Source organism: Rhinatrema bivittatum, chromosome 4 (genome assembly GCF_901001135.1).
Source record: "Rhinatrema bivittatum chromosome 4, aRhiBiv1.1, whole genome shotgun sequence".
Taxonomy (NCBI): Eukaryota; Metazoa; Chordata; class Amphibia; order Gymnophiona; family Rhinatrematidae; genus Rhinatrema; species Rhinatrema bivittatum.
The window spans coordinates 15,374,139-15,400,962 of record NC_042618.1 but is presented as its reverse complement, the minus strand read 5'-3'; the positions used below and the strand labels follow the sequence as shown (position 1 = coordinate 15,400,962).

At 42.9% G+C, this 26,824-nt stretch overlaps 1 protein-coding gene across 7 annotated transcripts in view; it reads left to right on the top strand.

Annotated features, from left to right (window-relative positions):
* PTPN21 (protein tyrosine phosphatase non-receptor type 21) overlaps nucleotides 1-26,824 on the top strand; it is a 191,305-nt gene that overhangs the window by 12,243 nt on the left and 152,238 nt on the right. The window contains exon 2 of one of the 7 annotated variants that reach the window (XM_029597752.1): nucleotides 20,496-20,618. The exons of the other annotated variants lie outside the window; for them this stretch is intronic. Coding sequence (XP_029453612.1) covers nucleotides 20,568-20,618 — 51 coding nt within the window. The 5' untranslated portion in view covers nucleotides 20,496-20,567. The remainder of the gene's footprint in view (nucleotides 1-20,495; nucleotides 20,619-26,824) is intronic. 7 annotated transcript variants of the gene reach the window in all.

Sequence of the window (26,824 nt, the reverse complement as noted above, 5' to 3'; positions counted from 1 at the left end):
TCTCTGGCTTTTTGTCCATGCCTCCGCATTGATGTGTACCCTCGTCTCTCTTGTAAAATGAGTTATTGTCTATAGGGCCTTGTTTTTTTTTTTTTTCTTTTCTTATTTGTATCGCTGTCTAGACAGCCCCTCAACAGCATGTTCAATACTGTGTGAAAAAAACAAACAAACCCACAATGCCAAAAGAGAATGGTCTTACTGTATGACTTCAAGGAAAGGTACACAATCCTTTTCCTGCTTTTGGCCAGATTCCTGGTGGTAATGCTTTTGGCTTTTTGTGCATCAATTGGTTGGTCAGTGTGCTTCCCTTTTGGCCTGGGCTTATCCTGGCTGATGGGAGGATATGCCTGTCATAGGAGTACTTAGATTGGGTGAATTTCAGTTGAAGCTCACCACTGTGCTCAGGGTCTTGGCATGGTACACCCCCTTCCTACCCAGCAGACTCCTGTCTACCTATCTCCCAAGGCTCCCAGCCAGCATAAGCCTTCAGTCCAATCCAGAGTCTCCCTCCCACTTTACCAGCAGCAGATGAGAGCAAGAAGATGAGCCAGCAGTAGAAGTCAGCAGTGGATTTATAGAGCATGCACCTCTCTCTCTTCCTTATGCTCCTGCTTTCATGTCCAAGCCACATGGGGTGAAGAAAGCATCAGCAGCCTCACTGCCAGGCAGAGGAAGATAAAGTTGGTGTCCTGCCAGGCCCATATGAACAGGAGTTGGTGATATCGTGTTCTGATTTGGGTGAAAGAGAAGGGAATAACCTCCCACTGGGCCAGGAAGAGGAGAAGGAAGCAAGATCATCTTCCCCTCATACCCAATAAAGGAGAAATCAGCCAACTCCTGTCTAGACTGATGAGGAAAAGCAGCCTTCTGCTGGGCCTGCGACACACCTTCCATGACCTAGTGACACACTAGTGTGTCCTGACACACCTGTTGAGAACCACTACACTAGACTATATATACTTTTTGGCCTGATTATTAACTTTATCTGGCAACATGGCTTTAAGACTTTGCAAGAAAAATTAAGGGCCATCTAGGCAAAAAAGAAAGCCTTGGCTAGTTTTAGATAGCCAGCAAAACCTTTTTAAAAATCATCTGACAGCATTGCATCAACAAGAAAATGGATATAAGATCTTATTTAGATGATATTTAACACCTCATAGATTACACAAAATATACCTACAAGTGTCAGTTAACTGTTGGAAACAAATACAGAATAAAGAGACCATAAAGCATAAATAGAAATATGCAGACAAAAATTAAACTGGAAATAACAAGCCAGATGCTGTATGAAATACATTACCATTCCTGATAAAACAATTAAATATAAATCATGAATCATAATAGTAAAAACTTACTAATAAGAATAAATATTTCAAAACATCTGATTAAAATAGAACATACAATAATTAAAAAATGTTACATTTCCAAATATACCTATAAAATATTTCAAAACAGCAGAAACATCAAATAACTCAAAACTAATAATGATTAAAAAAAAAAAAAATCTTTCTCTCCATATCTGAAATGTTTGAATTTCCAGTCATCCTGAGATTGTCGTGAATTGAGGTAGGAGGGCTGCACAAACTTTATTCTATTTCTTGTGCACTTACACATTCTCATTCTCTCTCTCCCCTCTCCCTCACACACAGGCTCACTCGTACACACCCTCTCACACCCACACATACACTTAGGCTTGCATTTCCTCTGCCACCCTCTGCTCTGTGACATCTCCGTTACAATAGTTATGATTTATTGCATATAGTTTTGTGTCCTCCAGCCTCTACCTTTTTCCACCTTAGTATTCCATTGGAGGCAGGCATATAGCTAGTAGGGAGTATCGCATAGGAAAAGATAACACACAGGCTTTTGTGGGCTGTAGTAGCCTCCCTAAACGTTTTACACACCTCTCCCTTTTTCTAACAAGAAGTCTGTAAAACTCCAAGGTCACGAGCATTACTGAGCACAACATGGTAACACGACTTAGTCATAAGATTGCTACTTACTTGAAACCAGCTAGTATATTAAGTTAAACCTTGGCTGGCTGTATAAGTGAATCCAGCTTAGTTTCAGTAAAAGTTTTATATATTAGAATTGCGTACAGTATTCATAGGTAGTTTTATAGTGATGTTTCTGTCTGATTTATTATGATTGCCCCACATATACTAATGCAGATATTATTCAAGATAGTATTTGGATTATAGATTATAAGTTTAAAGAATATTTTAGATAGAAGTCACATAGTAAAACATATGAGACATAGGGAATATGCACAAAAAAATAATTTTACCATTTATGAGTGGGCCCGAAAAATACACAGTTTCCCTTATCAGTAGTTTGTGTAGCTTTTCTTGATATATTGCCAAAGAAGTCCAAACCGCGCATGTCCTATCCCAAAAGGTATACAACCCCAGGCAGATTCCCTGCCGAGAACAGAGGTTAAGGGGTCTCCAGTGCTGACTGTCTTCAACTGAGAACTTGTTCGCTGATTCACTGACTGAGGGGGCTTGGAGATACCCTTTATACCAGGAAAGTGAAAAAGCTTCCCTAGGTCTTTGTATATAAATATTCCCTATTAATTGGGGGATTAATTTATTTACTCTTGTTTATTGTCCTGATATATTTTATATAATTTGTTCTATAATTTGTCTCAGGTATTCTCATAAGCACCTGTTTTGTTCATATATTATACAGAAAATATAGCTTTTCATGATTTCCCAAAAGACACTTGTCACTTTTCTTAGTCCGTTCAATAATATATACCTCAGGGCAAATATAAATACTAGCAGACCTCGAAAGAACCTACAACAGCCCCCTAGTCCTTGTATTATCTGAAAGAGTAAACTGATTTCCATTAACCCGCTCTAGTCGTTTCATGATTTTATAGACCTCAGTCATATCGCCTCCTCAGTTGTTTCTTCTCCAAGCTGAACAGCCCTAACCTTTTTAGTCTTTCCTTACAGGGAAGCAGTTCTATTCCCATTATCATTTTGGTCACCCTTTCTGAGCCTTCTCCAGTGCATCAATATCATTTTTGAGATGTGGAATCAGAATTGAGCACACTACTTAAGGTATGGTCTCATAATGGAGTGATAGAGGAATTATGACATTCTTCGTTCTATTCACCATTCCCTTCCTAATTCCTAACATTTGCTTTTTTTAACTACTGAAGCACACTGAGCCAACAATTTCAAAGTATTGTCCACTATGACTCCTAGATCGTTTTCCTGGGTGGTGACTCCTAACATGAAACCTAATCATGTTACTGCAGCATCTGTTTTCCCCTATATGCATCACCTTGCACGTGTCCACATTAAATTTCATCTACCATTTGGGCAGTCAGTCTTCCAGTTATAAGAACATAAAATATGCTATACTGGGTCAGACCAAGGGTCCATCAAGCCCAGCATCCTGTTTCCAACAGTAGCCAATCCAAGTCACAAGTACCTGGCAAGTAAGTAACCAAACATTAAATAAATCTCAAGCTACTATTCCCCTTGATTAATAGCAGTTCCCTCTAGGAACTTATCCAAATCTTTTTTTAAACTCAGTTACATTAACTGCCGTAACCACATCCTCTGACAATGAATTCCAGAGCTTAACTATGCACTGAGTGAAAGAATTTTCTTCGGTTTGTTTTAAATGAGCTACTTGCTAACTTCATGGAGTGCCCCCTAATCCTTCTCTATCTGAGAGAATAAATAACTGATTTACATTAACCTGTTCAAGTCCTTTCATGATTTTGTAGATATCTATCATATCACACTTCAGCTGGCTCTTCTCCAAACTGCTGAGTAGTGAAGAAACAAGATTGGTGTATCAAGGGACTTTTATTAGAATTTGCCAGATTCTGGCAGAGTTTTGCTCACACAGGAGCAGAGACAGTCTGTGCCGTGATGGTGATACAAGGAAAGACCATAAGAGATAATCTGGCATACGAGACTGATCTTTAAAACTGACCACACACAGAATCACTGTGTACAAAGTATGATGGTTTTGCACTGAAGTATCTGTAATCAGAAATCTATCTATACAGCAGCTCCTGTGTGAGTGAAACTTGGCCAGAGTCGGGCAAGTTCTAATAAAAGTCCCTTGATGCACGGATCTTCTTTGTTTGTTTCTTCGCTACTCAGCAGTATTGGATTGGCTTCTGCTTTTTTTTTTTTTTTGGGGTCTTCTCCAAACTGAACAGCTCTAACCTCTTTAGCCTTTCCTTATCATTTTGGTCGACATTTTCTTCACTTTCTCCAGCATAACTACCGGTACACCTCTTTTGAGATGTGGTGACCAGAATGGCACACAGTATTCAAGGTGTGGTCTTGCCATGGAGTGATACAGTAGGATTATGACATCCACTGTTTTGCCATTCCCTTCTTAATTCCTAACATTGGGCTGGATTTTCTTTCTTCTCACCGGTTTGTGAATCCTGGCGCTAACGGGGGGGGGTGGGCCTGCGAAAGCTGGCAGCGATCGCACTATCGCGGTGCCATCGCTGCTGGCTTTCGCGTCCAAAAGTATCATCGTAAAAGGTGGTGCTATTGGGCATGCTACTGCCGGCGATAAGGGGCCTTACCTTTTTGCTGTCAGCGAAGTTTCTGCGGCGACCGCCCCAACTCCTCCTCTTCTGGAGCTGACGCCACCCTGACTCCGCCCCGATCTAGGTATCGCACGCGAATAGTCCCTTTTCACGTGCGATATGGTTAGAAAATAACCCCCGTTCTTTGCTTTTTTTTGTCCGCCATAGCAAGCTGAGTCTGTCAATGTATTATCCACTGCGGTGACTAAATCTCTTTCCTGGGTGATAACTCCTAAGATAAGAACCGAACATTGTATAACTGCAGCAAGGATTATTTTTCCCTGTATGCATCACCTTGCACTTGTCCACATTAAATTTCATCTACCATTTGGAAGCCTATTCTTCCAGTCTCAGAAGGTCCTTCTGCAATTTTACAATCTGCTTGAGATTTAACTACTCTGCACAATTTTGTGTCATCTGCAAATTTGATAACCTCACTCATCGTATTCCTTTCCAGATCATTTATAAATATATTGAAAAGCACTGGTCCAAGTACAGATCCCTGAGGCATTCCACTGTTTACCTTTTCCCACTGTGAAAACAGACCATTTAATCCTACTGTCTGTTTCCTGTCTTTTAACCAGTATACAGTCCACAAAAGTAAATTGCTTCCTATCCCATGACTTTATTTTCTTAGATGTCTATCGTTGGGGACTCTTGTCAAACACCTTCTGAAAATTCAAATACACTACACCTACTACCTGAACTTTATCCACATTTATTAATCCTTTCAAAAAGTGTATAATACAACAGAATCTGCCTAGATTGGGTATCCACTAATTAATTTTTTTCACCCAAGTTCTAAACCCCACACATATTTATCTACTATCTCATCTTTATTTTTATCTACAATCTTTTTTGTTTTTCGTTTTGTAAGTATTTACTATCTTTTTTGCACATATCGTTCATTTTTTACAATCTACAACTCTTTTCTAATATAGGATGTGGCACCTTCATTGACTTGTTTTAACATTATAAGATTTAAAGATGGAAAGGTATACTGTCACCATGTTCATGATGTCTTTCATAACATTAATAGGTATATACAACTCAAAGTAAATGACAGGATTCAAATCACTGTACTCTTTATTAAGAAAACCAGTAAATACAGGTATTTCAGATATACAATAATTTAACACCCATGTATATTCTCTGACAACACATTTTATGTTGCATTGTGATTTTTCTGTTCTAAAGATCTCACAAGTTCTATATCTTCATCTCTGTGCTATTTTTTAACTCACATTGACACTGTATGACATCTTTTCTTGTAACTTTTTTAAATGTATTTTATTTGATTTCATTGTTCTTATCTCTGTCATTGTCTTCACAAATTTTGTTTATGAACATTTTTAATTTAAATTAAATGGTTGTTTTAATTACAGTAGCCCCTGAGGCAGCCCTGTACGTAGAGCGAAACTCTGCCAGAGTCGGGCGCAGATGCTGTGTGAATAAAGTTGTTTTCCTTTACACCGATCTCATCTGTTTTGGTCACTATATAGCTTTATTGGATCGGCTTCCGATTTGTTTTTTGGGACCATTTAGTATTTATATACTGCACTTAGCAATCTTAAAGCAGACCAAAGTGGTTTACAACAAATAAAACATGCTAAAATTACATAAACATTTTAAAACACTTTTATAACACATACTCATCCCCAATCCTTTCCTACCCTTCCATAAAATACCAGGAAATTATCCCATCTTCATTAATAAAACACCGAAGCAAAGAATACATTTAGATTTTTCCCTTGCAGTCTTCCTAGAGTTCACCTAGAGAATAGCCACCTAGAGTTCACTTAGAGAATAGCCTCTGCCATTAGCAATGGTAACATGGAATAGACTTAGTTTTTGGGTACTTGCCAGGTTCTTGTGGCCTGGATTGGCCACTGTTGGAAGCAGGATGCTGGGCTTGATGGACCCTTGGTCTGACCCAGTATGGCATTTTCTTATGTTCTTATGTCCTGTATATTTTAACAAGTTTTTATTATGAGTTTTTGCCATAGTTCTTAGCTTCCTCCTTACCTCCACTTTTATAAATAGGACCCACATGCACCCCTCTCTAGTCCTCAAACTACTCCCAACTGTAAATAATCTGTGAAATGGTCAGCCAGAGGAGCTTCCAGGACTTCATCCATCCCCATTATCTTATCTAATTTGTTTAGTTAGGTCCTCACAAATATACTGTTCTAAAAATTGTTTTATCTCACTTGCAATCTTATTTGTTAGTTTTATGTGATCCTGCTCCAGGCCCTTCCACAGACAACACTGAACAGATATTTTTAAGCAATTTTGCTTTTTCTTCATCAGCCTTTACATATTATTCCTCTTCACCTCCAAGTCTCACAGTGCCACTTCTGCATTTCCTTCTATCATTAATATATTCATTTTTTTTTTCATTTTACCATATTTGTTCTTTTTCTTTCATTTGAATATTTGCATTCCTGACAACTTTTCCAGCTTCTCTTAGTTTTTCCCGATATTGTTGACTGTCTTCCACTCTCTGTGATCTCTGGTAGTTTATGAACACTCACTTCAGCAGAAGTAACCAGGACAAGAAAACCTTTTTTTAGAATTTAAACCTAACAAAATACAAAAGAGAGAAGTACAGAAAAATTTCTGGAAATGAGGAAAGCTGTTCTTTTTGCAGCTATTTAAGATAAGTGCCTAGGGAATAGGAGTGTTTTTTTCTTTCTTTCCTGTTCAGCTTGTAGGGTTTCTACTTTGTTTGTTTTTTTTGTTTGTTTTAAACTGCCAACATTCCTTGGATGATTAGCATTCCCTCCTTCTGTTGCACACATTTCTAGGTTGGTTGTGTTTTTCTTTTTTTTTTTTGGAGCAAGGCTATTTTAGTTCCTAGTTTGCTTCCTAAGTTAATATGAGAAATTCCACCTCTTATTATTTACAGGCACACCCTTCATTTTAAAATCTCTCTCTACTGAGGTCATGTTATAGCCGCTTGTATTGTCTTTATAGTGTTGGACATAACAGGATGGAGCTGGAAAAGATTTCTGATGCAACATTACTACTCCCTGATTTGTAAAATATAGTGCTATAAACCTTTTAAAAGGAAAAAAATACCTTTAAAAGAAAATTATTCCTTTGTGATTAGAGACTTGGACATGGAAAGAGAATTTTTTTTCCCTGCTTGGGAGTCTTATATTCCAGCACTGGGAAGGCTTAAAGTTTAGAAAACCTCTTTCAGTTTAAATGCTTTCTCTTTGGTGTGTAGTAGTAGTATAATGTAGGATTACATACTCTCAGCAGTATTTCAGTATAGCTGACTTTTGGTTGGCTAGCTTGGGATGCCTCTTTCAAACAAAACACAGGAGAAAGAATATTAAGCTTTATATAAATGATCACTGAATTATTCTAAACAATTTCTATTAGTTTGCAGCTTCAAATTTAAATATTTATTGGGGAGAGATTTATGTATGCTATGATCCAAAATACAGTAAAAAATAACTGTTTTAACACTTCCTGTGTCATTCTGGAAAAGCCATTTGTGTGTTAAGTTTACTGGAAGTTTGGATTTTTTAAATTTCCTCTTGCATAAATAGTACAAATAAGTTTGTTTCCATCCTTTGTGTTCAGGGTCAGTATTCATGCAGTCTTGAATTCAAATGCTGTTCATTTCAGCAGCTTTTCCTTAAAGGAAAACTGAAATTGATAACACTAGCATTTGCATTTTTCATTTTTCCTCTGTTATGCATGTTACAGTCTTCAGAAACCAACACAGTCAAGAATGAAAAGCCAAATACTCCTAATTTCAATGAGCCTAGACTAACATCATCAAATGTCTTCTACTAGGAGAGGTTTTATATGCATGGCTCATAGCTGAAATGCATCAAGAAACATTTTGTGAAGAGAAGCTTAGAGACTGATGCAGTATTTGTGTGCGGAAAACGGGCACTCATGATGGAGCGCCAGTCTACTTCGGGGCGTCCGATGCAAATGGGCTGCCATGATAAAAAGGAGGCACTAGGAGAAATTGTGTGCCCCTTGGCAGTGGGCACCCAGGAGAGGTGGCTGTCAACGAGTTAAGAAAACAGATGCTCAGTTTTACGAGTATCCCTTTTCCTCACCTACTGCCAGCACACTTTAAAAAAAATGTGTTGTTTTTTTGGACCGTTTCAATTTTTCAATTTATCTGACTTAATTTCACCATGATATTAAGTTGGAGGAAGTACAGAAAAGCAGTATTTCCTAGCTTGTAGCAGATGAACTCAAAACAAGTGGGTATAGTGTGCTTGTGCTAGCAGTTGGAGACTGATCTGACGTCAGCACGGGTACATATACCCCCGCAGGAAGTGCAGCAATTCAGTAATTTCCATCTCCAAAGCAGTTTGGAGCTACCTCATGCTCGCTGAGCTTTTTTCCAAATTCTAACGACTAAATTTATAGAAGACACCTACCTGAAGACGAGCCCCGCACTCCTGCGGTGATACCATTCGGTCACTCCCTCAGTTAAGTTTCCCGAGGTGAGTGCCTCTGTCCGGTGGCCGGATCGCGGCAGGGACCTAGCCCCCGAGTGAGAAGGGCTCGGGCGTGACTTGGCCCCCGAGCGAGACGAGTTCGGGCGCGGCCTAGAGGCAGCGGGTGCACCTCCTCGAGCGCGGTGATGACGGTAATCACCCTCTCCCCCCGCAGCCGGAGGCGCCCGGGTCGCAGCCGGGAAGTGCCAAAGACAAGGTAAGGCGTACATCTTTACTTGTTGGTCTCCGAGGAACCGAGGAGTAGCAGAGTCTGCCTACGTGGCAGCCCGCCAAGGGGGTCACCATTTGCCTGTCTGCTCGCCGTCGCCTTCTGTCCTGGTTCGCAATAAGCGCACGTTGATAGGCGCATGTTACTACGCGCATACTGTTAGGCACCCGTCGCTAAGCGCATACTGTTAGGCGCCTGCTGCTATGCGCATAGGCACCAGTTGCTAAGCGCACGTTGATACGCACAAGTTGCTTAGCGCACGTTGAGATGCACAAGTCGATAGGCGCCCGTTGATAGGCGCCCGTTGATAGGCGCATATCTTGCGCGCATATTACAAAGCGCAGACTCTAGCTGAGTTAATAGACAAGATGGAGCGTAAGAGAGCCCATGCGTCAGCGGAGCCGGCACCTCCAGAATCAGGCATAAGCCTCGGCTCTGCATGCAACCTCAGAGCCGCACAGAGCGAGGAAGCAGACTCCCTATGTGCCCAATGTGAAGAGGCCCTGGGAGCTCCAGGCCAGGACCGGTCGCAACCCAGCGTACTTGCCAGTTCCGCAGGGAACACCCCAGACCTAGCAGGCAGCGGGGAGCTGCCAGGGAACCCGAGAGACCTGGTGCCCCTAAAGCTAGATCCGGCCTCGCTTTCCTGGGTGGAATTATTTAAGGGGATTCATGCCTTTGCCACAATGCAGGCTGCGCCCCGAACGGGTTCATATGTACCGGATGACCCGGCCCCTGGACCCTCAAGGCCTAGGCACAGCTGCTCACCACCCGGAAGCCCCACTTATGGGGATTCAGATTGCCCTGAGGAAGACTAAGAACCCCCCGAGGAGGGAGAATTTCCCTTGGGGATTGAACCATATCGAACCATGAGGCGCTTCTTTCTGAAAGAGGATCTTCCAGGCCTGATCTCTCAATGCCTGTCGGAACTGGCTCTTCCGGGCCATGACACCCAGGGGAACCGAGAATGAACCCCCTGTTAGAGGGCCTGCGTCAAATGACTCACCATTTTCCCCTCCTACAAGCAGCACAACAGCTAATCGATCTGGAATGGAATGCGCCGGAGGCCTCATTCAAAGGGGGTCGGGTCTTGGCTGGCATGTACCCCTTAGACCCGGCAGCTAAGGAAATGCTGGCGTACCCTCAGGTAGACGCCATAGTAAGCGCAATTGTGAAGCGCACCACCATTCCGGTGGAAGGAGGGACGGCCCTCAAGGATACACATGACCGGCGCATGGACGCCATTTTGAAACAAGCCTTTGAGGTGGCAGCCATGTCCCTACGAATTGCGACCTGCTGCACCGTGGTGACGCGTTTCTGTTTATCACAGGCTAGGTACAACACCCCGGGAGAAGAGATGGAATCAGCTCTCTCGTTTCTCATAGACGCAGCCTCGGATTTAGTCCGTACGGCAGCCAAGGGAGTATCATCCGCAGTGGCAGCCAGGAGGCAGCTCTGGCTAAGTAATTGGTCGGCCGACTCCTCTTCCAAGACACATCTCATGAGAATGCCCTTTAAGGGATCCCTCCTGTTCGGCAGCGACCTCGAGAAACTGGCCAATAAATGGGGCGCCTCTCCATTACCCCGTCTACCAGAAGACAGGCCAAGGAGGAGCCAGCGCCCTTTTCCTAGACCATCCAGAGGTAGAAACTCGCAGCGCTTCAACCCTTACACGACTCGCTCCCAAGCCCCTCGTCCGCAGGCCAGGAACCAGTCCTTTCGGACCAAGCGCAACAAGAGGGGAACCGGCTCGGGTTCGGGTCCCGGCCGCACCCCACAATGACAATCGGCCGACCCATCCGGGGGTAGCAGCCATAGGGGGCAGGCTAACCCTCTTCTACCACAGGTGGGTCGAGATTACCTCGGACCAGTAGGTCCTCGCCATCATCCGAGAAGGGTACTACCTGGACTTTCTTCGGCTCCCACCGGACAAGTTTGCGGAATCTCCTTGTTCACCCCTCAAGAGGACGGCACTAGAAGTTACCTTGCAGAGGCTCCTGTCCCTAAAAGCCATAATCTCAGTGCCTGCAGGGGAGATACATTCTGGGCATTATTCCATTTATTTCATAGTGCCCAAGAAGGAGGGCACTTTCAGGCACATCCTGGACCTCAAGTCGGTCAACCGACACCTACGGGCCCCCAGCTTTCGCATGGAAACTTTGCGGTCTGTCAAAAATTCAGTACAGCCAGGGGAGTTTCTCACATCCCTAGATCTGTTGGAAGCCTACTTGCATATCCCAATTCATCGGGATCACCAGCGCTATTTACGCTTCAAAGTCCTGAATCAACACTTCCAGTTCCGAGCTTTACCCTTCGGGTTAGCCACCGCGCCGCAAACCTTTACCAAGGTCATAGTAGTAGTGGCGGCGTCACTCAGGAAGGAAGGAATTCTCGTCCATCCCTACCTGGACGATTGGTTGATCAGGACAAAGTCACCGGAGGAGAGCCATCAGGCAACCAACAGAGTTATAGCTCTTCTGGAAAGCCTAAGATGGGTAGTAAACTTGAGCAAGAGTTCCCTACAGCCTTCTCAGTCGCTGGAATACCTAGGAGTCCGATTCGATACCCAGGAAGCCGAGGTCAGCCTGACCTCCAAGAGAAGATCAAATCTCCGGAATCGTCTGCAGGCCCTGCTGAGCGCCACCCGGCCCACAGCTTGGGATTACTTACAGGTCCTCGGCCTTATGGCATCCACTCTGGAGGTGATACCATGGGTGCGGGCTCATATGAGACCATTGCAACGTGCCCTCCTATCTCGGTGGAGCCCACGATCACAGAACTACACCACACACCTACATCTACCAGCCAGAGTGCAGAATCAGATACGGTGGTGGTTGCAGCCCGGCCACATGAGCCGGGGGTCAAGAATGTCCTCCCCCAACCTGGACCCCGCTCACTACAGATGCCAGCCTGAATGGATGGGGAGCACATTGCGAAGAATTCACCGCCCAAGGGCGGTGGAACACAGAAGAATCGGGGTGGAACATCAACCGACTAGAGGCACAGGCAGTCAGGCTAGCGTGCCTGTGATTTGCCCACAGACTTCGCAACAGAGCGGTCAGAGTGATGTCAGACAAAGCCACCACGGTGGCATACATCAACCGACAGGGCAGAACCAGAAGCCAACAGGTATCCCTAGAAATAGCCCCCCTGATGACTTGGGCGGAAGCGAATCTCCAGGACATCTCCGCCGTTCACATCGCCGGGAAGGACAACACCACGGCAGACTTCCTCAGCAGAGAAAGCCTAAATCCAGGGGAATGGCAGCTGTCGCCCACAGCTTTCCAGATGATTGTGGACCAGTGGGGGACGCCGGGCATGGACCTACTAGCAGACAGGTCCAACGCTCAAGTACCCAGATATTTCAGCCGCAGGCGGGATCTGCTATCACAGGGGATCGATGCCCTGGTACAGCCATGGCCTCAGGGGATCCTGCTATATGCCTTTCCTCCATGGCCCCTGCTGGGCGCCATCGTACACAAGATTCAGCGGCACAGAGGCCTTGTTCTTCTAGTGGCCCCGGACTGGCCAAGAAGACCCTGGTATGCAGACATGAGAAGATTACTGGCAGGGACGCCATTTCCCCTGCCTCCACACAGGGACCTACTGCAGCAAGGTCCCATCCTCCACGAGGATCCAGCTCAATTCTCTCCTACGGTCTGGCCCTTGAGAGGGCTAGACTGAAGAAAAGAGGATACTCGGGGCCGGTAATAGATACACTCCTCCGAGCACGCAAGTTCTCCACATCACTAACATATATAAGGATCTGGAGAGTATTTGAAGCCTGGTGCGAAACTCACAGCACCAATCCACATGCCACTAAGATCCCTATCATTTTGGATTTCCTGCAAGATGGACTTCAGAAGGGTCTGTCCCTCAATTCCATCAAGGTTCAAGTGGCTGCGCTATCCTGCTACGGTCCCCGAAGTGACGGCAACAGCATCGCCACACACCCAGACGTTGCACGTTTCCTGAAAGGAGTCAAACACATTCGCCCGCCACTGAAGTGGCCAGTACCCCTGTGGAACTTCAACCTAGTGTTGGAATTTCTAGCGGGACACGCCTTCAGACCACTTCGAGGCCTGTCCCTCCGTTTGTTAACCTTGAAGATGGTGTTCCTGCTGGCCGTATGCTCAGCACGCTGCATCTCAGAGCTACAAGCACTGTCCTGCCGTGATCCGTTTTCTCAGAATCACTCCAGAGGCTATCCATCTTCGCACGGTTCCTTCCTTCTTACCCAAAGTAGTCTCACGCTTCCACCTCAACCAAACCATATCCTTGCCTACCACGGAAGGTTTGAAGAAGTCAGAAGAAGGTCGAATGCTACGCCATCTCGACATCGGCAGGTTGCTGTCCAGATACCTGGAATTGTCAGAAGCAGTACGAAAGATGGACCACCTGTTCGTCCTTCACAGCGGGAAGAAGCAAGGGGAAGCGGCCTCACGGGCAACCATCGCCCACTGGATCAAAGAAGTTATCAAGGCAGCCTACGTAGAAGCAGGGAAACCACTGGCTCTACGGGTCAAGGCTCACTCTACCAGAGCGCAAGCAGCCTCTTGGGCAGTAACTAGGATGCTGTCGCCTGCAGAGATCTGTAAAGCGGCGACGTGGTCCTCCCTCCATACCTTTTCCAGATTCTACCGTTTAGATGTCCAGGCCAGGGAGGACACAGCATTCGTGAGGGCAATCCTGAATGGACCTCAGGCAGCCTCCCGCCCAGTCCTGGAGTAGCTTTTGTACATCCCACTTGTTTTGAGTCCATCTGCTACACGCTAGGAAATGTTGAGATTACTTACCTGATAATCTCCTTTTCCTTAGTGTATGCAGATGGACTCAGCATCCCGCCCGGCTACCGGTATACATGGGGATTCACCGACTCACGGTAAGCCATGTTTTCTTATATAGGGCATCCATCCTGCCGGATGTTGACGCCTTCCGGTTGAGAACTCTAGCGGTCTCCAGCTACTATCAATCGGTCAGGATAATCCTGTTCATTTAATCGATCGGTCAGTCACACACATATCCATAAAGCCTTTGCAAGGAAGATTACTGAATTGCTTTTCTTCCTGTGGGGGTATATGTACCCGTGCTGACGTCAGATCCGTCTCCAACTGCTAGCACGAGCACACTATACCCACTTGTTTTAAGTCCATCTGCATACACTAAGGAAAAGGAGATTATCAGGTAAGTAATCTCAACATTTTCTGCTTTTCTGTACACTTTTTTTGAGCTTATCAAAAATTAACACCTGCTCTGGGGCAGATGTTAATTTTTAAAAGTAAAATGTGCGCGTTGGGTGCACATTTTTTTTTTTTGCATCGTGGGGGGGGGAAAGCCTAATCAACTTGAATTTACATGTGATGAGTGCGTTTGGATGTGCATTTTGGGTGCACTAACCCCCACTTTGCATCGGGGGTTATGGACACACGTTAAGCTGTGTGCTGGGGGCAGTACACGGTATTGCATGAGCCCAAATGTGTTTATACAAGATTGTGATTCATATTCGCGGTCCCTCACAGTTGAGGATGATTTTTGTCCTAGTAATCTGATATGGAAACATCTTTCATTATACTTTGGAAGTATTGAGAGAAGATTTTACGGGAGGCTTAAAAGGATCAGTGAGTGTTGATTTGGGAATTCTTAGGATTTAAAAGTATAGGGGAGAGGTGAAACAGTGAGGTATATTGTATGTGTGTGCCTGAGTAAAAAGCAAACATAAGGTAGGTAATTCTAGTGTCTGTCTTTCCTTCCCACCCCCCCCTAAGCTCACGCCTTGATTTATAGGTGAGAGACTTTCACATTAAAAATCAATCAGGGTTTTATCTAAAACACAGGATTGCCCTAGCCCATATCAATAATTTAATTGTTCCCTTGCTGGCCACTACCTGATTAACAGTGAATACACTACATACATTTAAAGGACTCTACGCATCCCTAATCCCTTAGCAGCCTAAACTTAACTAAGAACGCAACAATATTAAGATGAAGACAACAGTCCAGCAGTGAGATGGGGGCCTTTCAGTCTTTTTCATCAAGTGCCACATATATTTATTTAAAATCTTTTCTATACCGTCGTTTAGCTAGATGCCGTCACAACGGTTCACAATAAGGCACATAACTTCATGTTGCATAAAATGTCTTAAATTATATCAACTAATCAGGTGCCATCAAAATACTGTAACATAGTTTCATAATAAATTATTAATTGGTGGGTGTGATAAGTCATGTCCAATTCTTTATCAGCTATGAGATAAACTAATACTTAAATCTAGTCTTGTGTTGTTGAAAGAAAAATAAAATACACACACTTGAGAAAGAAGGTATGTGTGTGTGGGAGTTCTACTGAACGCATCCTACATTTCCCTGGATTCTACTCTCCATTCTCTTTGTGGTATGCTTGCTTAAATAGCCATGTTTTTAAACTTTTTCTGACTGTTTTGATGTTTCTTTGCAATCTGATTCCTAAAGGCATATTGTTCCATATTATAGGTCCTGCTAGGGTTAGGGCCTTATCCCTTACTTGAGTTAGTCTAGCTGTTTTAATTTGAGGGAATAGTTAGCAGTGTTTTGTTTGCTGATCTCAGGTTTCTGTGGGGGGACGTGTACGCGAAGGGCTGTGTTCAGCCATTCTACTTTTTCGTCATGTATTAATTTATGTATGGAACATAGTCTTGTATTTTATTCTTTGCTCAATGGGTAACCAGTCTAGTTCAATTAGGGTATCTGTAATATGATCTCTTTTACTTTTACCAGTTAGAATTCTTGCAGCTGTGCTTTGTAATATCTGAAGTGGTCTTATTGTGGTGTATGTAAAACCCAGTAGAAGGGCATTATAGTAGTCAGTACTAGCAAAAATTAAGACTTGTAATACTGATCGGAAGTTTGTTGGCGTTAGTAGTGGTTTTAGTCTTCTAAGAGTCATAAGTTTGGCGTATCCTTCCCTTACTTTTAGAGATATATGTTGTTTCATACTTAGTTCTGTATTGATTATCACTCTAAGTTTTTGTACTTTCTCAGCTAGTTGTATTTTTTGGTTGTCATTGAGTGTGATTGGGTTTTGAATGATCGCTATGATTTTTCATTCTAGATGTAGGAATTCTGTTTTCTTTGCACCCAGTACAAAGAGCTGCTGCTTTCAGAGATATTTAGCTTTGTAAGAGACTGGGAAAACTTTTAGGAAAGGGGAAAGTTTTTTCCAAAAGGTCGGACTCCACCTGAACCAGGGTGCTGGCATAGACCTTTAAAAGGGAGATAGAAACATCTTTTGAACTAGAACAAGGCAGAAAGCCAACAGATGCTTAATAGCGCAGTTTGGAGGGGAGGCATCTTTGAAAGATACTAATGAAACAGGAGAATTAGAGCATCCCAACAGAGATTCCATTAAAAACAAAAGTCGATGTGCCTGTAAGTAAATCACCTGAGTTAAAAGATTCCAAATTAACCCTGTCAACTGTAAGTAGGCTAATACAACCCGCCCCCCCCCAAAAAAACAAACAAACCCCAAAACCATAATTTGAAATGTCTGTATGCTAATGCCGGAAGTCCAAGAAGAAAGGTAGGAGAGTCTGAGTGGATAGCACTGATTGAAGAGGTAGACATAATTGCTGTTGAGGCCATACATAAATGTCATGGATGGCCTTCAACAGGGGGGTTACCACTTTTGTGACAAGGGGGTTTAGAGATTTGTGATGAAGTGTGATGACAGGGTGGGGGTTGATTACATCCCAAAATAGTCTGACGTCATTTATGGATGGCCCCATTTCAGAGACCTGGTTAAAGGAGGATAACCAATGGGACAATGCTCTACAAGGGTACAAATTATATAGCAATGATAAGTTGGATCAGCTTGGTGGGGGAGGGGGTGGCACTTTTTTGTTAGTGACGGCATAGAGCAGAGGTGACACGCCGAGACGTTTTTGCTGACACGCGCAGGGTTTCATGGACTATCGGGAATTTTTTTTTTTTTCGGCTGCACCGACCCTTTTAAAATTTGTTTTTTAGTATCCCCCCCACCCTCCGGACCCCTCCACCCCCCCCTCCCCAATGCCCCCAGGTGCAGGGAGGCTCATTCGGCGCAGCGATAGGCAGGGCCGTGGTGAGGTTCACGTCACCACGGCCAGAAGAAACAGTTCGCATTTAAACGCACTGATGCTCCTCCTCCTTCCTGCCTGTGCGGCCCCGGAAGTAAACGTTGCCGGAGTCGCGTGGGCAGGAAGGAGAAGAAGCATCAGCGCGTGCAGAAGAGGAGCAGCACTTGTGCTTACGGGCCGCCGCGAATTCAAAGTCGCAGCGGCCCGAGAAGAGGAAGAGGGCCCGGTAGCAGGGCCACCGCGGCCCGAGAAGATCAGGGCCGCTGCAGGGCCCATCCTGCGGCGACCTGCGAAGAGGAGGCCCAGAGGTGAGAGAGAGGCTGAGGGTCTGTAGATGGTGTGTGTGTGTATGCGTGTATGAGATGAGTTGAGAGATTGTGTTTGAGAGTGAGGACCTGAATGTTTGCAGAGACAGCATGTGCTTGAGCAAGACAGCATGTGAGAGAGAGAGCCTGTGTGTGACAGCATGTGCCAGTGAGAGACTGTTTGTATGAATAATTGTATGAGAGAGCATATGAGAGTGAGAGCCTGTGCTTGAGCATGTGTGAGTGAGAGAGAGCCTGGGTGTGTAAGTCAGACAGCATGTGCCAGTGAGAAATTGTGTGTATAAATGATTGTATGAGAGAGCATGTGACAGTGAGAGCCTGTGTGTGTGTGAGAGAAAGAAATGCATGTGAGAATGAGAACCTGACTCATTCTCTCCATCGTCTTCCCCTGAGGGAAGACGATGGAGAGAAAAGAAACAGAAAAAAAGACAATATAAAAGAAATTGGCAAAAAAAATAAGAAAGGGAAGGTGGAAAAAAAAAAGCCTGTGACCAACCAATTAGAAAACTAAGATCAGACAGCAAAGGCAAAAAAAATTTTATAGATTACTTTTTAGTGATTGGCACATGTAATCTTTGGGAATGTGCAAGAATAGCACTTTCTCTATGGATCTCACAATGTACGAGATCAGCATGGAGAAAGTGGAAGCCTGCACAGAGGAGGCAGCAGAATGGACTTCAGTGTCAGTAGCAGGAATCGGCACCTCCCCAATAGCCATGTGGCAGCAGTGACAGTGGCAGCAGAGGAATGAGAGAGGTTCTGACGTTGCTGGCAAAAGAGAGAGGAGAGTCTGCCTTTAGTGTGTGCATTTGTATGAATGGGACTCTGCCTGGGGGTGTATGTGTGTGAATGTATGGGTGCCTGCCTGGGGGTCTGTGTGTGTGAGAATGAATGTGTGCATGCCTGGGGGATGGGGACTGAGTGTGAGAAAATGAATGGGAGCCAATAAAAGAAACAGACTGACAGATGAAGTTTGTAATGCTTGCTTGGGCTTGAAGTGTACGAAATACCAACCTTCAATTGAAGATTTAGCCAATGAAATTCAGCAACAAAAAAGTCACTAAGCAGGTAAGGTAAAGAATTATTTGTTTTTGCTTTATTAATAAATACAGTACATATATTAAAATTATAACTTTGTTATTAATTAGAGCTACAAATATCACAATTATGGATTTTTCTAGAAATGACACACCGCCCGAGTTATGCTCGGGTTTTTTTATGAATTTTGACACACTGAGCTCAAAAGGTTGGCCATCACTGATCTAGCAGATAAGGACAAATCTAAACTAGCTTTGTAGTCAGTTCTCTAGGGAAGTGGGTGACTATTCCATGGCTAATTAATCCTGTTATCTAGAAAACATTTATGGTAAGCAAACTTGCTTTTTCTATCAATAAGCAGACTGAATTAGCCATTACATGTGTGGAGTCCCAAGCTGAAGGTTACAGCATAGTGTTTACAAAGTTAGAATCTGGACTCTACTGTGGAGCGGGACAATTGTGAGAAGAGATTTTGCAAAACTGCTTGTCTAAAGTTACTGTCCATCTTTGAGATGTTATCAAGACAGTAATGGGACGTGAAGATATGAACTGAAGACCAAATTGAGGCTTTGAGGATATTTGCAATGGGCACTTTGGAGAAGGCCATAGTTCTCACTTGATGAGCTTTAACTGTGTTTGTGATTTGTAAACCTGCTAAGTCATAACGGTAATGAATGCACTTGGCAATTAATTAGATAAGGTGTGCTTGATGACTGCTATTCTCAAATAGATTGAGTCATAAGAGACAAAAAGCTGATTGGTTTGATGATGAAGTTGAGTCCTTCTTTTTATAACATGCCAGCACCCATTTGCAGTCTAAAGAATGGAGGGCATTTTTTGCCTTCATGCACATGTGGCCTTGGTGAGAATGTAGACAGTATGATGGATTGATATAAAAAGCAGAGACCACCTTTGGAAGGAACTTGGTGTGGGTTGGGAGAATTACCCTGTTGTGGAAAAAATTGCAGATATGAAGCTAGTTTACAAGAGCCAGTATCTGCTGATTCTTCTCGCATAAGTGATCACAACTAGAAATAGTATTTTTTAAGTCAATTTTAGAGAAGCTGATCCCAAAGGTTCAAATGGAGGTTTCATTAGCTGAAAAAAACATTGTAAATCACATGGTACAGGAGGTTAGATATGTAACAATCCCTTCTTGAAATGAGATATCAATGGATGAGTGGAGAAGTGCTTGCTGTCCAACATATTATGGAAGGCTGTTATGGTGCTGAGGTGCCCAAGACCTGATTTTGAAGGGTGAAGCAGGTATTGTAATTGATGTTGAAGTTTACTTGAGAAGGGACCAAATGTGTTCTGTGGCACCATTTGCAATATCTATTCCACTTAAAGATGTAACTCCTTCTAGTTGATGATTTTATAGAGGAGACTAATATGTCTATAGTCTGCAGTTAAGTGGAGATCAATCATTACAATGTGCTTTTAACATCCAAGCTGTTAGATTAAGGATAGTGTCCCATGGTCTTGAGTGAGCAGTTTGGGGTCTGTCTCCCGTAATATGGGAGGATTGCTGGAAAGTTGTACGAGATATGCATACCATGGTTGTTTGGGTCATGCTGGAGCTATGAAGATCAGGTGTATGTGATCTTGAAGAACTTTCTGCATTGTCTTAGCAATAAGTGAAATCTGTGGAAAAGCATACATGAGGCTTGATCCCCAATCAAAAAGGAAAACGTCCTGAGTCAGTCTGTGATTGCTTGGAAGGATGCAGCAGAATTGATTTAGTTTGTCTTTTGAATTGAACAGATCCACTTTTGGGTGACCCTATAATTTAAAGAAGCTTTCTGCTGCGGATTGTTTGAGAGACTACTTGTTTGAATGAAACATTCTGCTGAGGTGATTGGCCAACATATTGGCAATAACTGGAAGGTAAGAGGCTTGTAATGTTGCTCGATTTGTGTTCACCCATGTCCTGAGGGTTTTCCTTTTCATTAACCATGATGACCTGATTATTGGTTTGGATAATGGTACTCTTATTTCAAAGAATATGTATGAACGCAACCAGAGCATTTTTTTATCGCTTGCAACTCTAGCAAATTGATTTGATGTTTACTTTTTATAGAAGACCAGGTGCCCTGGGTTCGAAGGATTCCCAGGTGAGTGCCCCAGCATTTGGTTGAAGCATCAGTTGTCATTGTTATTTGGTGTGGATGAAGGTGAATGGGAGCCCCCTCTTGGAGGTTATAAGATTGTAGCCACCACTTTAACTCTTGAGCTATTTATTGGGAAATCTGGACCATTTTGGAGAGGGGTTGTGTGAGTTGATCCCATTGAGCTCAGAGGCCCCATTGAAGGTAGTGAATATGCAATTGAGTTAGTGGGACAACATGCGTAGCTGCCATCATGTGTCCTAGTAGTACTAGAAGAGTTCTTGTGGTCATTCTTTGAGAGAGGAGCAATTTCCTAATTAGGGTGCACATGAGAGCTGCTTGGTCTGAAGGTAGAAATGCTGTTTACTGTAGGGAGTGTATCCTCAACCCTATAAACTTAAGTCTTTGCGTAGGTACTACATTTTGACTTTGAAGTTGATTAGGAACCCTAGGCTCTGCAGAAGTGAGATATTTTTGTGGAGAAATTGGAGCATTCCCTCTGAGATGTAGCTGTGATCAGCCAGTCATCCAGATAAGGGATTAATTGAATCCCCTGTCACTGCAAATGTGCTATTACCCCACTACCCCACTACCAGATGTTTAGAAAAGACTCGACTTTTGGGGCAGATTTTTTGGGTAGATTCAACTACCTCCAAATATTGCACCACTGGAAATTCTGGAAATTGCTGCACATTGTATTTCAAGTCCAACGTTTTTGCAGTCTGCATGCCAGAGATCGATGTTTCCCACATCCTCATTTGCAGCACATTTAGGGTGGCATGTATAGGTAATGCTACTGGCTCCGACTGAAGATCAAGAATTTGTAGAAATCCTAAGAGATCAAAACGAGGGTCTTTGTCCTTGTGCACATGGACACACAGGCTGTTCCAATCTTCTTAATGAATTTAAGTATGAGAGATATTTCAAAGATGATCTATGTTCTGGTGGCTTTGATAGGAGGTTGAAGAGAGTATGCCTGTCAAGTCTTCATCTGTGCCCAGAGGAACTGGGTTGCTCACCCAGGAATGTAAGGAAGATGGTGAGTTGGTAGATGCTCCCACTAGCAAAGAAGGTAGCTCCTGGCAGTCCATGATCTCTGATCTGCTTAACTCCACTGCGATGGAATGAGATGAAGAAGCTTGAATGATCTGCTCTGAAGAAGTATTTATCCCTGTTGATGAAACTGGGACTCTGCTAGAGGGAATTGCTGCTTAGGGCAAAGAAGAAACTTTTTAAATAAGATTGGAGACCTGTTCCATGGATTAAGGTCTTTGAGCTACAATAATCTGTGGTATATCCTCCTCAGATATGAGGATTGGATCCTGCGCTTGAGACTGTGGTTGGCTTGAAATGAGCAAAGTATGGAGCATATAGTTGCTGATGGCTAAAGAAGGAAAATTTTTCTTCCATTTGTCAATGCAGTGTAAGCACCCAGATGATTGGAGGTGGAAGAGGCAATGTAGCCCCTCCCAAGCTGATCTAGGATGGGATATGTAGATCTGGCATGGGCAAATACTTCAAAAATTGAGACTTGATGCATTGCGATGTACGATAGTCCATTTGCATCAAAGAATCTGGAGTACTCTGCCGATGATGCACCATTGGAAGTGCTAGCTGCCTCTTCGGGGCCTGAGCATCGAGCCCTAGGTGCATCAATTAGTTGGAGCACCAATGCATTTGAATACATTGAAGTGTGATGATCCTTCGGTGCATCATGCATCGGGTGCGTTGATACTGTATGCATTGATGTGGTGTGTGTTGTGTCCAGCTAGTGCTGATTGCTTTGATGCAGTGTGTTCTGTGTGCAGTGCACCATATGTTGATGCATCCTGTATCAATTCCCTCGATGTGCTGTGTGGCCAAGTTGGTGATATGCCATCCGTTGAGTGCTTAGATGATGCATGCATTGAGTGCACAGATGATTCTCAGTCCATATGTCAAGGTGCATCGAGTGCCCTGGACTTCAACACCATCTTTGCTGATGAGGGTCGAGCTGATGATGTCATGGTTGATGCTTTGTGTCTGAGTGCTTCTGTTTTTTTCGATGCCTGTTCCAGCTCCAAAGACTGTTGCTGTTTTTTCTTTGTCATGACTTCAAGAACTTGACTTCCATGGTTTCCGCCTGCACTGATGGAATGTTGGAGGAGCCTCTGCACTGGTCTTTACCCACCAAGGCAGATGAAGCTGCACTGTGGGAAGAGGATCTGCTGCAATTTGCCAGAGATTTACACAGATCGTCTATACGATGAGCCTTGAACAGTGGGGAATACAGGGACATTTGTCCATACACGTTTCTAGTCATGGTCAGATCCCAGACAGATTTCATCTAACAGTTCCCCCCCCTACCCCCACCCCCAATCAGAAATGTTCACCTAGCAACTACAAGGGATAGAGCGTTCTCCATTGCCTGCCCCAAAATATGGAACTCCCTACCAAAAGATTTGAGAACACAAACCAACCTTAAAACATTCAAGAAGGATCTGAAAACATGGTTATTCTACAAAGTCTACATCGACAATCAAATAATACAACCACCAAACACTAATCGGTACTACCAACCTAACCCACGCAAGAACAAAACAACTAGCAACAACCATCTTCATACAAAGGAACTGTATCTAAGATTAACAAAGCACCCCATCTGTATTACCCTCCAAACTCAAAACTGTCAATTTAACCCCCATGTTATCCCTCCCTTCCTTCCTTCTTTCCCCCCCCCCTCCCCTGAACCCTTCTGTTTCATCGATTAGCAAATGTTAAACTACCATTAATCTGTTTGAATCTTGTAAACTGTTGTGATGGCTACACAGAACGATGGTATATAAAACTCAACAAATAAAATATGTAACACAGTTGTGGCCTTTGGTAATAGACATTACCTTACCACAAATACAGCGCTTGAAACCACTCATGGGTTCCTTTTTCTTAGACATGTCGAGGCTAGCCCTGATGTGAGGGTCACAGCTTCTGTTTTACTGCGATTCACTACTTTTTTTTTTTTTTTTTGGTTTAGCATTGAAAAATGCTTTGGTATTGCTTCCAAGGCAGCAAGGCAACAAAAAATGATCAATTGATCTGAAAAATATGCAGTTTGTGAAAAAAAAAATCTGAGAAGAGACAGAGTATACATCCGGACAAAGTATTTGGACAAAAAATGACTGGAGGCTTACGAGGCAATGCCCATCGGGAGCTCCTGCATGTGCCCAGTAGAGTTTAAATGACTATTTGCTTGGAGAGATGAGTCCGTTTTGTTGCTCCCTGATGATGTAATGGCCAATTCTTCCTGCTTGTTGCCTGAAAAACCTCTGCAGTATTTTACTGTGGAGGGAACAAATATTGCTGGAACACTTCTCCCAAAAATATTTCTCCCCTCCTGTTTAGTAAATGACCCCCTAAGTTTGTATCTGAGGCAATTGAGGTTGAAGCAACTTACCCAAGGTCACAAGGCACAGGAGTAGGATTTGAACCCTGGCTTCCCAGGTTTTTGCACCCTACTTGTTTAACCACTAGCTTCTACTCCACTCCCGGTTGGGGTTGGAAAAGAATTATATAAATGACATTTTAAAATCTGTGTGTGCATTTTTTCCAGCAAAGTCTACCCCCATAAAGCAGGTACGCATAACACGTGTACTTTCACTTACAAAATTTGTGCAAAGTCTGCGGATAAAAAGCACACGTTCTTTGGCCCTGTGCAGTTTTAAAATTACCCCATGTATTTTTTAAAAATACATCTGCTTCCTTTCACTGTATGAGATGATTTGAGGTCCTCTTCCCAGCAGCAGGAATAGTATATTCATTTATTTATTTTATTTTATATACCGGCAGCCGTTTGCACATCGTGCCGGTTTACAGATAACTTACAACCAAGGATATATAGGCAAAGCCTTTACATAATTTTTTCATAATTCATATGCTTAACCCATTGTGTCCCAGTGTCCTATTTAAAGAATAGTTTCTTAAAAAATATTTTGGGACATAATGGGTTAACAAAGGTTAAAGAAGGGGTCTCAATCTTTTGCATAGGAATACCTCTCCCTTTCACTATCTTATCACATGCAGCACATTCTCTGTTAATGTGCTGCATGACATCTTAAGAATGGGAAATATTTTTTAGTTTAATTATGTGGTTATGTTGATTTTGCTTTCTGTATTGCATGTGATTACAGCCCTGTGTTAGCAACATTTTTCTTTTGAGCCAGCAATTTGCCTCTGTAAGGCTATTTTGCCTAATTATCCTTTTAATTACTGTTTTCAATTCTCACAAGATCTGCAGTTGAAGTTCCAAGGTAAATGTTGTGGGTTGTCTTTTTTTTTTTTTAATTATGCAGAATATTTACTACTGAAACTCTTCTTTGGACATAAGGAGTGTAACTTTCAAAGGGACTTCAGTAGGCAAAATGTTTTACCTGCAGATATGGGCCTTTTAGAAAATCACACAACCAAAGGTGTGTGGAATTATGCGCATACACGCTGTACATACTTTTACGCGCATAGGGGACTGATGTTCCAAGGGATAGAGCCTGGGTGGAGTTGGGACTTACGTGCACAGCTTTTTAATTTACATGCAGATACTTTAAAATCATCTCCACAAAAATATGCACACCAAATAGCATATTTAATTATGTGCATGTAATTATTCTGGAATAATTACTGGCTTAATATTCAAAGTGAGTTTATCTGCCTAAATCAGCTTTGAAAATTGGTGTAGGTGGCAAATTTGCCAGGTAACTCATGCAAAATATTACAAAATTACCCACATAGTAGTCTCTAGGTTGGTCTTCAGACTTTATGTATTTATTTTTTCATAAAATTGGAAGAGACATTTGGTAAATGAGATTCTCTTCCAATCTTTCCTGCTGTTTGACAGCCAGTCTTCATCTGCTGATTTCACTGGTTAAAAATCACCTTTTTTACTGCAGAGTCAAAACAGCACTTTGGGAGTTGATGTCTTTTTATTCTTCTGGCTGAATAACCATTGTCAAAGTCAGCTAATTGTGAGATGATATTCATTGAAAGCTAATTGAGCAGATGAGAACTAGAAATCGGAATAGCTGCATATGAGGCATGTGAAGATCTCCTTGTTGGAGAATTTTTACTACAGATGGATGGCTTCAAGGTGCCATCCATCTGTAGTAAATATCCCTTTTCACAAAGATAGTTTCAAAATCTCGAAGCTTTATTAGTGGACATCTAGGTGTGGCCCAATAATAACTTACAAATTCAGCTAAAAACTGTTTCAGAAAGCTTGCACAGCTCAGCCATGAGCTTTGTGGTGCCCAGATTCATATGTGGTATGACAGGACTGTTAATATATGTGATAGGACCTGCTTTTCAGAGAGATTTCTTCAGTAGCCAGTTTCATTCATGTCTTCCTCTGTTTCTGTAGTGCTTTTTTTTTTTTTTTTTGCCCAGTTGTGAATTCCATGAACATTCCAGCAATCTCTTCGATCACAAAAAAAGAATGATTAAATGGTCCTTGGTTGTACAGGAATTCCAAAGCTCTATTTATCTTGGTTTGTGGTTTTAATTTTCTACCCAGTGACTGAATGACTAATAACCACGTTTAAAGAAATAAACATGAGCACTCTGTCCAAAAGAAGTTTTAAGATTTTTGGAGAGTTGTGTCATGCCATTTTTTTAGCACTTTGTCATCTGTTTATTACATTGTTTGTAAAGCCATGAATAGGCGCTTTTGTTTTGCTTGCTACTGCTTTCATAAATTCAGAAAGAAAAGGTATCCTGGAAAGGTGATGAGTATGACGGTAAAATATTTAATGACAATAGTCCTCATTACAGAGCTATTTGGGTTTTCCTCCTGTGGCGCCACAGAGGTTTTATAGTTCTCTGATAAGGTTATTTCTAATCAGTACTCCTTTAGACTATGTACAATTCTGTTTCCATGAGAAATAACAAAATCTTTTAATTTTCTCTGCTATGAAGATGAGCGAGCAGTTACAGGCATTAACTCTGCAAAGTAGTTAAACT